We start from the raw sequence: 14918 nt of genomic DNA, 5'->3' as shown, positions 1-14918 counted from the left end.
TGAGGTGCTCAGAGCACCACTGCACTGTGGGATGCAGCAACCATTGAGGGTTTGCCATCCCTGCCAGCTCTGGCACCATCTCCCCATCTGGCCTTAGAGCTGAGGCAGCCCTGGCACTCCAAGGGGCATCACCAATGGGTTTGCAGAATTTTGGGGATGGTGAAGCAGTTTCCACCTGGTGAGAGTGGCCTCAGGGCTGAGCACGGGACAGCTCGACTGGAGGTGGCAGAGGCTGGGGAAACCAGCACAAGCCTTAAAATCCAGGTCGGGTGGCCAAACTAATGGTTGAGGCAGCAGAACTGTGTCCCACGGGCTCAGGGAAGGGCATCGGAGGAGACAGGTCAGGACGGACCAGCCGGCAGCCGCTGCCACCCTGGGAAGCATCAGCCGGACCTCATCCCTCCCCCCTCCCCTGGCGTGTGGCGGCTGCGGGGCCAGGGCGGCGTGTGGGTGCGGGGCGCTGCCGGCTGCCGGAGCTGCCATTGTTTGCCTTCAATCAAGATGTTTCAGGCAGAATCAAAAGCACCAACTGGGGAAATCATCATCACAAAAAATCTTGCGCCTGCAAAATAGGTCAAGTAAGACTCCAAAGAGAGAGAGCGTCTGATCTGCATTGCAAGGAAGAATAGCAACAGCTGTGATCTCCAGTATATATGGATGGGCTGGGGGGGGATAAATATATATATCCATGCATATGTATAACTGCTTACAGCTGTTGGGCCGTATGTTCATTAGGGCCAACTGTTTTGGAGGCAGAGGGATCAGCGCTAATCGGGAAAGAGAGTTTATCATCACATTCAGAGGCAAAAGTGTCAGGAGCAACTGCAACCCCCCACCTCCCCCCTACCTCCCCCCCCGCCCTGCAGTCCGCACCAGCTGTGTCGTACTGAATGCACCCAATTCAGCACACCCCCCCGGCCCCCACAGGGTTGTGAGAGCTGTGGCTCATGCTTCGGCTCCAAAAGCAATCGCAAGCTGTGGCCCCGGCCCCTTGCTCCACCCCAGACCCTAGTGTCACCGCCCCTGGGGGCAGAGAGGTTGCCGTCCCTCAGCTTCCCCATTCCTCCAGACCAGATCACTCTACCCATGCCATTATCCCAGCCCCCAACGTACTGGCCTCCTCGGTTATCACTGCCTGGTGCTGGCCTCACAGGTGCCAGCTATAAAAATGAACCGAAAATACATCTAAATCCTCCTGTCTGACATCAGGGAGTGTGATGGAGCCAGGGCAGGACAGCTGGTTTGGCCACTCCAAGACGCTGAGCTTTGCCTGGTCGGTTGGGACCCAGCTGTCACAGGCTGTGAACTGCGCTGTCCCCAGTCCACAGGCAATGCTCTCAGCATAAGGGGTACCTGCTCTCTCCAGCAGTGTCCTCCCCTGCACCCCAAGCCTTTGCCAGCTTTCTGACAGCTTTCCTCTGCCAGCCAGAAAGCCTTAAAAGCTCGCAGGCTTCAGCTCCCACCGGCAGCACAAAAGGTTGCAAAGCGAAGCAGCAAGGACAACTTCTATTTAAAAATACCTCTCATTCAGATGATTTATTTGCAGGGCGTTTCTGCCAGCTCCTAATGCAGCTCAGACCTGGGCCCTAACCTACCTGACAGCTTCCCTTCCTTGTAGGATTATTTATTCAGGGCCGTGTTTGGCTGCCTGGCTGTGCTGCCCACAGGCTGCAGCTCAGAGCTGCTCGGTCACGGCATGTTGCAAGCAGAGGGGCTCTTTCCAAGCCTTCCTCTTCCAACTGGGAGTGTATTTATTTATTTATTTCGTTTTCCCATTAAAAAGGGTACAGACAATGCATCCCGATCAGCCACTTAAATAGGAAGTGTGGACCCTGGGCTGCTCCCAGCCAGCCTCTGACACCGTCCCCCCTCCCCCCCTCACACTCCCCAGCACGACTGCAGCTTTACAGCAGTTTTGCTTCTCATCGGCGCCGGGGAGGGAAATAAGTGAACAGATTGCAATAAAAAATCCAACAAGCCCAAATTCAGCCAACTGAGCCCGAAGCTGCAATTTAGCCAGGAGAGAGCTTGTTTCCACTAAAACAAAATAAAAGAAAATTAAAAAGGCTTTAGTGCAGTGCCTGGGCAGGTGCCCGGGTGGGTGGACAGCACGGCTGGAGCACTGCTGTGGCCACTGGGCAGGCTGCCTCTCGCTGATGTGTGCCCCTCGCTGACATGTGCCCCTCGCTGACGTGTGCCCCTCGCTGACGTGTGCCCCTCGCCGATGTGTGCCCCTCGCCGATGTGTGCCCCTCGCTGACGTGTGCCCCTCGCCGATGTGTGCCCCTCGCCGATGTGTGCCCCTCGCTGACGTGTGCCCCTCGCTGATGTGTGCCCCTCGCCGATGTGTGCCCCTCGCCGATGTGTGCCCCTCGCTGACGTGTGCCCCTCGCTGCGAGAAAGCAAAGGTTGACACCTCCAGCTCTGCAGCTGAAGATGATCTCTCTGCTCCGATACAGGCAGTCTGGGGTGGGGGGCCCCTTAAACAAGAAGGAAATGCTGTGCAAAGAGTAATGACAACAAAAAAATAATCTCAGTGTTTATTTCTCTATCAGGCTGTGGATTATTATTTTTTATTCCCTCCCCCCCCCCCCCCATCCAATCCGCTGGGTTCCGTGTCCTTTCGGGAGCACTAAATTCATCCTGTGAATGCAAAGCGGGGCCGGTGCGGAGAAGGGTGCCGCGGCTCGCTCCAGCAGGCGCATGCAAGGTCACACGCAGCCTCCACATAAATTACGCCGTGTCCCAGGGTAAACAGCAACAGGAGAGGGGGAGCGCCGCGGCGGCTTCGGGGGCAGGGGGCCGCAGGGGCCGATACATAACGTCCTGACAAGTCAAACAACTCTCAGGGTGTTCACTTGCCAGAGAAATATTTTTCGCATCCAATCCATTAGGCAAAGGAGATGAAAAAGTGTTTCCTACTTTGCTGAAAAAAAAATAAATTCAATAAATGGCAGGAGCTGGTAGGAAGCATGCCTTAGAAAAAAACGACGTGGGAAGGAATGAAGTGTGACCATCGATAATGGCTTTGTCCAGCAGCTCCAGCAGCCTTGCAGGCATCCTGGCCGTGCAGGGAGCAGCTGATGCTCTGAAGACCTCCAACAGTTCCTCGCATTTTGGCTCATCCTGCTGCAGGAACGGTAAGGAGCCAAGAGGGCCAATGGCATCCTGGCCTGCATCAGGAACAGTGTGGCCAGCAGGAGCAGGGAGGTCATTCTGCCCCTGTACACTGCACTGGTTAGGCCGCACCTTGAGTCCTGTGTCCAGTTCTGGGCCCCTCAGTTTAGGAAGGATGTTGACTTGCTGGAACGAGTCCAGAGAAGGGCAACAAAGTTGGTGAGGGGTTTGGAACACAAGCCCTATGAGGAGAGGCTGAGGGAGCTGGGGTTGCTTAGCCTGGAGGAGACTCAGGAGTGACCTTATTGCTCTCTACAACTGCCTTGAGGGAGATTGTAGACAGGCAGAGGTTGATCTCTTCTCCCAGGCAACCAGCACCAGAACACGAGGACACAGTCTCAAGCTGCACCAGGGGAGGTTTAGGCTGGATGTTAGGAAGAAGTTCTACACAGAGAGAGTGATTGCCCATTGGAATGGGCTGCCTGGGGAGGTGGTGGAGTCATCATCACTGGAGGTGTTTAGGAGGAGACTTGATGGGGTGCTTGGTGCCATGGTTTAGTTGATTAGGTGGTGTTGGATGATGGGTTAGACACGATGACCTTGAAGGTCTCTTCCAACCTGGTCTGGTCTGGTCTATTCTATTCTATTCTATTCTATTCTATTCTATTCTATTCTATTCCTAAAAGAAGTAAGCCCAGAATTTGCTTCCTTCCCTCGGGAGCCCCTCCAGACCCCCCTTCACTGAGCCACACCCAAATGGTTTGCTGCTTTTCTTTTTGCCCTTCTCCCTTCCTGCCAGGTCGGGGGCAGGGAACATGTTTCACATCACCCTTTTTTTTTTTTTGTTTTAACCTACAAAATAATTTTTGAAACAAGAAGGTCCTCCTGAAGGTTGCTGTTCCAGCTGGGTGGCTCTTCTGGAGGCTTGGCACAAGTGAAATTGCAGAAAGAAAAAGGCTTCTTCCACTTCTAGCACCGGCAGCTGTCCCTGGTGGGGCGGCAGAGGGGGGCAGTGGAAGAGCAGCTTTGCAGACGGAGTGGTAGCTCTTTGGGAAGTGGCAGTCCTGGACTGCAAGCAGGGAAAACTGTGAGGAGAAGGCGCCTGCTGAAGAAAAAGGATCACTCCCAAACACAAGTTGTCTTTCTACTAAACTTTAATTATGTTTCCTCTTTTTTCTTTTTTTTTTTTCTTTCTTTTTTTTTTGGACAAAGACATCTAAAGTACACACTAACAACACCACCAGCGATGGCCAACATCCCTTTTTGGTGAAATTCAAAAAGGGAACATAAAAGAAAGAGCTTGTGTGGACCTGGCTGGCCCAGGGAATGCAACAGCCGCGACCTTTTGCCTTGGCAGAAGAGCCCGGTAGAGCAGGGGGGAGTGGGAGTGGGCTGGGAAATACAGCTGGCAGTCAGTTACATTGGTGACAACGGAAAACGGCATTGACGTGCAAGGAGCAGCGCTGCTGCGGGGGCAATGGGAGAAGCTTGCATGAGGCTTTGGTAAGCGCTGCCTGAGGGCAAAGAGAGACACTCTCCACCAGCGGAGCTGCAGCAGGCACAGGGCACGAGTGCCCACGCCCAGCGCCCGTGGCCGGAGCAGGGGCTCGCACTCGAGTTTCCTGATGTGCCTTTGGAGAATTTAACTTCTCCATCATCTCTCCCCTTCTGAGAAGACAGGAGCAGGAGAGGCATCTTTTATCTATCACGAAGGTAAAATCAGATTTAATGGTGTAAAAGTGAGGCGAAACTCCCCTTGGGAGGGGAATTAACCCCTGCGACAAACTTCTGGAGGTCTGGGGTGGATCTGTCTGTCACTCCAAGCCTTTAAATCAAGGCCCAGTGCCTTCCTACCAGAGGTGCTCTAATTCAACCGCAAGTCATGGTGCTGGCGGGTGGCGTTTAATGGGCTGTGTTATGCGGGAGGTCAGGAGAGAGGAACCTAACGGTCCCTTCTGACTTTAAAAATCTATGAATTGATGCGATGTGTGGTGGGCTCCACCCATACCAATGAGATGGTTTGCTTCCCCCGAACCTCACTTAGAGGAGGGCAAAGCAGACAGAGTTGGAAGGACAAAGCCCGGCGTATGCAATTACCGTAAAGCAAAGAGGCGCTGAGGGCTGGGAGAGGGGCAGAGGTTTTGTTGAGGGGCGGCAGGCGTTTTTAGCTGGCCCCAGACAGTTGTATGGGTGGTAGTTAACCAGGTGCCGAAGAGGGATCAGAGCCCCGCAGGGGGTACAGCGGATGTAAATGCATTCAGATAAGGCGAGGCGAGTGAACAGAACCTCAAATCCTTTCACATTCTCACCAGGTGGATGCACAGAGAGATGTTTACAATACAAGGAGCACTTACAGCCATCACTGCAGGGTGATTTACTTAAGCCATGGTCATTTTAACCCTCCGCCTTCATCCTCGCAGCACAGCTCGCGCTCTCATGGTCTTCCTCTCTCCCTACCTGGCGCCAGGTAAACCAAATTAACCACCTGGATTACAAGTGAAGCTCTGGCTGGTACAGATGCACACAATCAATACATGCAAACATACCAAATGAGCCAGCAAACACATCACGCTCCTGAGTTCAGCAAGGCAAGTTTTCCTTTCAAACTGGAGCAACAGGAAAATTAAATATATTTCTTTTACACACATTTCCACGTTTAACCAAAGTGAGTCTGAAAAAAAACCAAATTAAACTCCCAGATGCATTTTGGATCTAGAAAGCTACTGTGGCACAGGTGAGGTGACACAGTTTGACACCGATATCAAAAATAGGGAGCAGGGAAGCACAAACTCAGCTGCCTCGCAAAGGAGGATCAAAGCCTAAGCTCCCAAGGTGATTTTGTTCCATCCTGCCCGGGCCACCAGAGGGGTACCCAAGCATTTCACTCTGCATCTGGCACGCAGTGTGGGCAAACCCAAAGCTCAGGAGTATCTGTCACAAGCTCTACCACTGGGCCAGCACGGTGTGCGTGCAATAAAGGGCTGCAGCTCTTGACAGTATTTGCATTGGGCAAATGCATTACGTGCAAGGAAAAGGCGATGCTGCGACGCACTCCTCCTCCTTGAGCTGACCCAGGACCATGCAGGGCTGATTCCTGGGGGGTTCCCGATAAGCTGTTGCAGATGAGGAGTGATTGAACGAGCTATGTTTAAATGAACATCTCTCCTCATCTTATGACTCCTTACTCAAATCATGCAAAGCTGGAGCTGTGTCACTTTGTGTCATTAGCGATTGCTTAACAGCTCACTTGAGCCTGCTCTCTCTCCCCCTCCAGTCGTCTGGTTTTTAAAGCAAGGCTGTGCTACTCCAGCATGCATGTCCTGCCTCGGTGCTGGAGACAGATGCACTCAGAGGGTGCTGACTCACAGACGCAGGCAGATTAAAGTTGGATTGCTAAAGCAGTTGCTCTCCCAGCTGTCCCCCTGCCCCCAGCCACAGCAAAGACAGCTGAACTACATGCCGATCAACCCCTGAACCGCTACTGTACCTCCCCATGTATGGGGGGGGTGGTGGTGGTGGTGGTGCTGTGTGCAGAATAAGCCTCAGATGATTTCAATCTGCAGGGCCGTAGCACACAGGCAGCCAAGGGCTGCTTCACTACAGTGCAGATGTTTCTGCCCTAAGGTGGAGACGTCCAGAGGAAAGGAGGAGCAAAGAGCTGGGAGCTCCAGGGGTGTCAGCCTTCTGCCTGGGTCCATGAGTCAACTCGCTGACGCGTGGCAAAGCCACATGCTGTCGTACACGCAGCTTTCCCCGTGCTGCCCCTCGGTCCGGCTCCAAGAGGTGGAAGGGGTAATGCAGTCCCTAGTCATTCTCTGGCCTTTCACAGGCAGGCAGCAAACAAAGCTGGCAAGCAGGGCAGTGGGATTATTTTACCATCTGTGCATTAGAAACTGGCCCAGGAGTCACCAAGCTCACTTCACGCAGGACATGGCTGCTTTGGTGTGCTAATGACTCCTGCTCACAGTCAGCTGGGGCTGGATTTGAATCAGGGATGAGGAGGTGGAAAGCGTGTTCTCTTTCCTCTTTCAGCAACTACACCCTTTTAGAGGAAAGCCAGTCTGGGGAAGGATGAATCCTCATTCCAGAGTGTTTCCCATCTGCTGTTCCTCAAGCTACTGACTCTGCACTAGGGCAATCCACAGCCAGCACCAGGCTGGGGGGACCTCAGGCCCTGGACAGCCAGCCCGCTATGGGGTGGTCCCCTGAGTCCCTCAAAGGGCTGGGCAAGGCCTGCCAGGGAAGGTGTGGGGAGTAGAAGAATATATTTTGCACACTTCAAAAAGGAAACCTGGGACCTGGTATCTCATTCTAGAAAGTAATCATGGACTTAATTGCATTTTGCTGCAGAGTTGCCTTAACATCAGGGGAAAATCAACAGGGATTGCTCAACATCAAGACCAATCTCACATATGGAACTTACTGAGCACAGGAACCATGTTTTTGCTGGCTCAAGGTGAAATGCTGGGCTAAATTCTCCTTCAGCTGTGAGAAAAGCCCTAGGCACACTCATCCTGCATTATTCCAACTGTAAAGAGCTTCAGTTATGAACACATAACCCTTCTCTCCCTTCTGCAGCAGTGCTGCGATGGAACAGTGCCTCATTATGATCAAACTCCTCTTTTATGGCTATAGGAGTATGTGGAATTCCTCTACCCTCATTACAACAACGACTCCTTAGCAGCTTTGTTTTAAGCAACTACCCACAACTGGTTAACACAACTGCATTTTATCTGTCACTGAAGGGAAGCTGCGACTGACACCTGAGCAGTGTCCTCAGCAACCACAAACCTGCAGGTACAGGGCAGGTCCTATGCATCTAAGCAACTGCAGCAACTCACCACTCCCGCTGCTCCACACTGAATCACAGTCTTGCCCCTGCTTACAAACTTGCTTGCTAATCAGCATTTAATACTATTATGCATAGGGAGGAAATACACCATTCCTTTATTGGGATAAAAATGGGTACCAAGAAAGAGCAGGTCAGGTTCCAAATCCAGCAGTAGGTTTAACCAACGTTGTTCCCATTTGCTTCCTTTTTTTTTTTCCCTTTTTTTTCCTTTTTTTTCTTTTTCTCCTTTTAACAGCTGTAACTGTGCACAGATGGAAAAACATTTGGTCAGAAAGCAGCAAATTAGTGTTTTCAGGCTAGAATTCTGCTCCCACCGCTCCTCCATTTCCACACAGCTCGGAGTGCTTTATTTCTTCTTAGCACTGACATTTTTGCACACCCAGTTCATGCCGTCCTTCAGACAGAGAAAGGCAACGTTAGTCAAGCAAAGGGAAAAGGAATCCCTCAGCCCCCCTCGCCCGCCGCTCGGCAAGTACCGCCTTCTGCCTCCTCATCTACCCCCCGCCTGCCCTCTGTGCCCGGGACTGCCGCCGGTTACGACTGCGAGAGCTTCCTTGCTCGGCAGATGTTGTCACCCAGAGGTTATTAAATCTTTCATCTGACCATAACAAGCATCATTGTCTCATCGCGTTGCTGCGTCTATGTCCTTCGAGAAAGGATCGCTCTGCAGTCAAGGTACATCAGCGGCAGACGAAGGCTCAGTTCCAGGTCCAGCTACAGCTGATTTGCATAACCTCGGGCCCCTCACCTTATCCCTGAGCCCCTGGATTTCAGGGGGCTGCGTGTTATACAGTCAGCTTCCCCTTAAGAATACAACTCTAATTCTCTGCTCAGCTGCAAGCCTTGCAACCCAGAGCCACGAAAGTCACCGCAATAACTGAATCTGGACCCTGCTCCTCAGGGACCACAAAAAAAATGGGCCCTCAGGGGGCATACACAAGTTCAGTGAGCAGCAGTGGCCATGTTTTAAGAGGCTGACACACTCTTGAGGATTTCCTTAAAAATGTATGCACTCTTGTGCTGTGAGTACCCAAGTCATGAGTTTACTGTTGAGATCCCAGAATGGGATATGCTATTGAAGGGCAAAGTGACATTTTATCTGCTTCTGTCATTAATCTGTTGTGAGATGTGCATGACAGAGTGCAAGACGCACAGTCTCCTCCTATCTCTGTCCCACCATTACCTCCACCCTGCCTATCAGGCACCTCTGCCAACAGGGAAGCTGAGGACAGAAAGAAGGCAGGTGGGGTTTTGTGCATGAGAGGAGAGTGGCAAATCTTTGTGCTTGGAAATCGGTCAACCACCACCTTGGGGTTGTGGGGGTGGGATTTCACTGTACTCAGTGGTCATTTTCAGATCATTAAAACGGTGGTTAGCCCCTGAGAAAGACCAGAGCTTTTGGGTCAGCACCACTGCTAGCCCTAGGGTAGCATTGTCACTGGCTTCCTGTGTCCTTGTCCCCAAACGGCCCAAAGGCCGCCAAGGACCTCAGCTGCCCCAAGGCTAGGCAGTCAAAGGCACAGCGCCGCAGTCCCCTGGGGTGAGCCAAGACACACACTGCCACGCCTCCCTGTTGCCCCTCAGCCAGGAAGATGGCCAAGTCGGAGGGGAGCTAAAGAGTTAAGAGAGAAGAGAGGGAGTCCTCAGGGCTTAATCAGAAGCAGAGAGGTTCTCACTTGAAAATACCAATTCACCTTGATAGCTATGCTATGTGACACTTCTTATCTGAAGGGGAGCAGCAACTTCTGAAATCAGCCCTTGTTGCTGTGTTAAATAAAGAATAAGCGAGCCCAGCTTGTGCTGGGGTGCACATGAGGCCCTACACTAATAACACTTCTAACTCTAACCTTGGGGAGGGCTGATGTCTCCAGTTTCATTTATTTATCTCCACAGCAGAGATCAGTGTAAAACAAATTGTCTGAAATCCTCAGAGCAAATGGGAAAAGACGAGAGGTAGATTCATTTTAAGGCCCAGTAGCTTTGTGTCTTCCCCTTTCAATAACACTGATAACCTGGGTGTAAAACATGTAATGCCTTAAGCAATCAATAGCGTGGTTTAAAGCTTATCACTTTAGAGAGAGAGGGAGCCGGCGATTCCCAGCATGAGGAATGCCAGGGTTTAACAATGGGGCTAGGAGGAGAGGTGTCAAGCCTTTGGCTTGATTGTGTGCTTTAGAAATCTGCATGATTGCCTGCAAAGAGTGAAAATAAATAAATAACTGAAAAACGCTCCCACAACGATTTCAGCTTCCCCTGCCTCGGAAGCAATAATCACATTTGCACACATCATGGCATACAAGGCAAGCAGAGCTCCTCATTCATTTTGAATGTAGGTTTATTTGCTGAACCAGAACAGCTGAGACAGCTTAAAGTAATAAATATCAGCTGACACCCTCTGCTATTCAGCACAGTAATCCCAGAAACAATACATCACTGCAAAACAACAAACACGCATCCTATCTTCCACCTAATCTGACCACAACCTGAATTCACAGTGATTAAAACTGCCTGCTGCCATGTGGGAGCTGAGGAAGGGGAAAGACAGAGCCTTTCAGCACCAGCACGGCCAGTGTCATAAAGCAGAGTTTATGATGGGATTTACCATGGCTGGGAGCCTGGCTGCATCAAGCATATAATGAGGGCAAAAGAATGACATAGCAAAATGCAAGAGGAAAGGTGAACTCCAAACAGGCTTCAAATACGTTAAGTAGGTCACCCAACTTTTAAAGCAGGAATGAATTTGAAAACTCTCTTCTGACACGAGTTAATTGACAGGGAAAATGACATTTGCTTGTAAATATCTCCCTGCCTGACAATGATAAAGAAAACCCGAGTGTGCCTGGCTCTGCACGTGTTATATGGAATTGATACGTGTAAGGCACCTTCCTCACCTGCAGCCACACGGCAGCGACACCCATAGCTTAGGCATGAACTTTCTCAGGGTGTGTGTGGTGGTGATGTTCTAAAGTGTCCCCAAATGCTTTGGAGAATAGCACATGCAAAGGGAAGCAAGAGAAAGGAAAAGGTATGCTTGCAGTTTTTCTACTTCAAGCTTAAAGCAGGATGGAGGGTTGGCAAGATAAGAGAAAGCCAGGTAGGCTGCTACAAACACAAAGAGCTGCTATGGGGAAGGCACACAGGAAGGAGGAAATGTTGCTTGAAAGAGTCAAGTCCACAAGGAGGCCATTGTTGTCATCCTTTGTCCCTACACATTCTGTCCCTATATCTGCATGCTTAAAAGATGGCTCTGTGCAGGAAGTACAATCCCTACAGTAACATTTAGATGTTGATAGATGTCCTTGGGCTGCTTTGTTGAGACGCAGAGACATTGGCAGGTACTCTGAGGATGGAGACGGATACAGTATTAGTATTCCAGCCTCAAGTCAACCCTGGGAAAACTTAGCCAGGGAAGGATTTCAGATCTTTCAGCTTTGCCTCTCTTAGCTCCTTAACAAGCAGATAGTAAACTTTACCAAAGAAAAGCGAGAGAACTCCAGGGAAGAGGATAATGCTCCTTGCAGAGAAATGCTGCTCAGCACAACTCTGCCTTGCTGCAGTCACATCTGCTTTTGTGCCAAGGGAGTTGTATGTGAACACCCTTTGGGAAAGGGCTGGTAGGGCCTTCCCTGGGAAAAATAAAATGTCCTGCCTGAGATTAGCCCACTGCTTGCTTATTCTCTGCATCATCAGCTTTGCAGTTATGGGAGTGAAGTAATCTTATTTCAAACACAGCGAACAAGTCCCTTCCACCCCATAAAAAGCTGCCTGATTTCTGCTCCCCTGCAAGCCAGGGATCAGGCAAGGCCACAAACTTGTGACCCCTGATGTGACCTTAAGGACAGCGAAGCTTAATCCTTTCATGTAATCCTCAGTCTGCCATAACAAATTGGGTCAGGCAAGTGCAAAATTCTCCATCTCTAGCATTTTTGGTATGTGTTATTTTAACTGTCGCTTTCTTCTCCCTCTGCACAGCTAGGGCTGTACCTTCATTATCTGCTATTTCTTTGCACCTCCAGTCACCATACAGACTGGCTTTTACAGGCTCCTGCAAGTACATTACCCATTGGTTTTGCCTGGGTGCAAGTTTTCCTTTTGTGCTCAGAGACCTTGCAACCCTGACGCAGCGCGGTGGAGTCCTCCTTTACCCTACTTAAAAATCGCACAACACTTCGCCTTGGAATCTGCAAACATGGCTGCTGCTCCTCAGCAAGCACTGGCTCTGCTTGCCCCAGCAGAGCTGCAGTCCTTGCAATTGGTTTAAATCACATTTACAAGTAGCCCCAGAACCTTAAGATGGGGAATATCCTCAACCAGCCTGCACTGGCTAAGACATCCTTAAGGGCAGTCACGTTCTGAGTCTTTCCCTTATGGAAGAGCTGGATTCCAGCATCAGTGTAACTTAGGTCTTGGGCTTCATTCTCAACTGGGCAGGGAGAAGGCTTCCCATAGTCCTTTGGGCCAGACCAGCTCTGGCATAAATTAGAGAAGTTTAGTGGCTACTCTCAGTTCCACAGGCTTTTAATGGTCTCCAGGGGGCCATGATCCTTGGGAGACTTCAGACACAATACACTGCAGAATCGTTCTGGACGATGATTCCTTGGAGCAGGCTGAGCTCCTGATGCCTTGATCAGAGGCTCTTGCTTATGACAAAAAACAAGCTGCAGAACCACTCCAAAGTCTTGACACATAGCCTGCCCCCTAAATAACACCTCCAGCAAGAGGGCAGGCTGGAAAGCAGAGGAGTCCTGCCTGCGCTCGCCCTACCCTGGCTGGAGCTTTTGCATGCCAACAACTACAACTGGAGCTGTGGTCACAAAATACAATCCTAAGAGAGCCTGTGTAGCACCACAGAGCCGCTGTCAAGCAAACAGCTCCTTTATGTTTCTCTGCTGTTGTCAGTGGTCACCTTCTTCACTTGCTATACTCTGTGCAAGGGTCTCAGTGTCAGCTGGTGCAAGACTGCTCCAGAGGCAGAGTACAAATGGCAGTGGTGAGCGGAAAGGCTTTCCTGACCAGGCCTGAAGGATAATATCAGACCCAAGCAGACATTTTGCTTGAAAGAGCCTTTAAGCATGAGGGATGCCACACCTCCCTTAAGTGCACCATGAACTCTGAGAACAGGAGAAATGCTGCCCATGGTTACAGTCAGGGGGTATGGAGTCTTCAGCTGGCAAACAGGGGCTACCAGCTGGCTTCCAGAGGACACTGCATGGAGATTCCAGTTAACCCTGTCACCTCTCTTCTGAGCCTACCCAGGACATTACTGGGACTCTTTTCCAGAGTCCCCAGCAGTTAATTTTAAAAGAGAAGATGGCAATATGGATTCCCTCCTTAATTAACAGTTTTATTAAATAACCCATTTCAAATAATAGTTAAATTCTCTAAATTTATATCGTTCTATTAACCATAATCTAATCTCATTAACCTTGAAATCCCCAGTCTTAACTACCCAATTCTATACACCATGGTGCTAGCAGCTAAACTAATTAAATGACCTTCAAACTATTTCTCCTTCATCTATTGACATTATTTATCTTTGCTCATTGCTCTTCCTTCAGATTATCACAAAAGTCTTCCTCTATGAACTCTGTTCCTTCATGTGCTCAGTACTAGATATGCCACTACTTTTCCTTGCAAAATCCATCAGCAATGTCTCCAGTTTTACTCTAGCTCATACATTCCAGCAGCAGTGATGGTTAGTGTGCTTGCTCCTTGGCTTTCCTTCTGAGTACCTGATGCTTCCATGTCTACATCTATTTTGCTGTCACTCATTGTCATTTGTCAAAGTCCTTAAAGCAGTGACCTAAGATTTAACTACACGGAGAGAGCTCCCATTCTGAGCCACTGCTAGAGACACTGTGCACCACAATCCTCAAAAACATCTTTCTTAATCTCACTCTTTAAACATGCCCTTCTTTGGTTCCCCTGAATTTTGAGCATCTTGACCTTCCCCTTAGAGTCCCAGCACTGCAGACACCATCTCTTCCTGGGCTGATTCAGGTTTAGTTTAAAAGCCACCTGCCAAATTGACTTTGCTCAATGAGTTTCCAAGAAAAAGGACGGCTTGGCATTCCTGCTGTCTGATTTGACAGGGCTGGAGTTACGGCAGGGGCTCTTTTTCCTACAAGGTGTAGAGTTTGTCACTTCCCTGACCTTTCTGCAATAATAATTTATGGAATAAGCTGCAGTATTCAGGGCAATGAGACTGCAGACAACAAAGCAGGATCTTATCTGGCCTGCATCTAAATTAATTTGTCTAGATAAGCATGATGAACTAAATATATAGGCCTGCAAACACTTTTATTTAGGTCTTGTCTACTGTTTTCTGGACATGAATGCAGCAGCAGCTTTCATTTCCCTGGTAAAGGGTGTAACTTTGCAGTAAAATAACTCTACTGAATGTACAGGAATGCACTGTAGTTCAAGGAGAAGGCACAGTAAGAAGGAGCTATCGACAAAGTGTGCCCACAGGTCAGCTTGAGAAGGAGACACTTTTCAAACCTCATAAACAGAAAGTGACACTTTCCATCATTCAGTTCTTCCACATCCAACATGTGTCCCTGTAATTCATCTAGAGACCTCACACGGATTTCCACAAAGTAGAGGAGGGCCTGGACAAGGGAAGAAGGTGACCTGTGCCTGCCTGTGGCCCTGTGAAGCGCAGCCTTACTTTCCTCATCACATTTCTTTGGACCTGAGTATACACTGCCGTTGTGGAATGCATTTCCCTCTAACACCACCACTTCAAAATAAAAGATTAGAGATGAAGCCTTCCACAAGATTGGCTACAACATAGCTGAGCTAATTTCTACCTTAGCTACCTAAATAAAGGCCCTTTGGCAGACACCATCTACCATGTTTAAGTCTGAACATCAGGTTAAGAACTTTAAATAAGAACTGCTCTACTGGATCAGACCAGTGGTCCATCCAGGCCAGCACCCTCTTTCTGT

General features: G+C 49.8%; 1 protein-coding gene across 1 annotated transcript in view; it reads right to left on the bottom strand.

The window, feature by feature from the left end:
- Positions 1 to 4252: 4252 nt before the first annotated feature.
- The window catches only part of ARL3 (ADP ribosylation factor like GTPase 3), a 31109-nt gene continuing 20443 nt past the window's right edge, over positions 4253 to 14918 (bottom strand). Inside the window, exon 6 of the mRNA XM_068139485.1 lies at positions 4253 to 8362. Coding sequence (XP_067995586.1) covers positions 8315 to 8362 — 48 coding nt within the window. The 3' untranslated portion in view covers positions 4253 to 8314. The remainder of the gene's footprint in view (positions 8363 to 14918) is intronic.

This window comes from Melanerpes formicivorus, unplaced genomic scaffold (assembly GCF_026170545.1).
Source record: "Melanerpes formicivorus ecotype bairdi unplaced genomic scaffold, bMelFor1.0.p_v2 SCAF_6, whole genome shotgun sequence".
In the NCBI taxonomy this organism is placed as follows: Eukaryota; Metazoa; Chordata; class Aves; order Piciformes; family Picidae; genus Melanerpes; species Melanerpes formicivorus.
The sequence above is the reverse complement of the archived record's forward strand: the minus strand, read 5'-3'. Positions and strand labels throughout refer to the sequence as shown.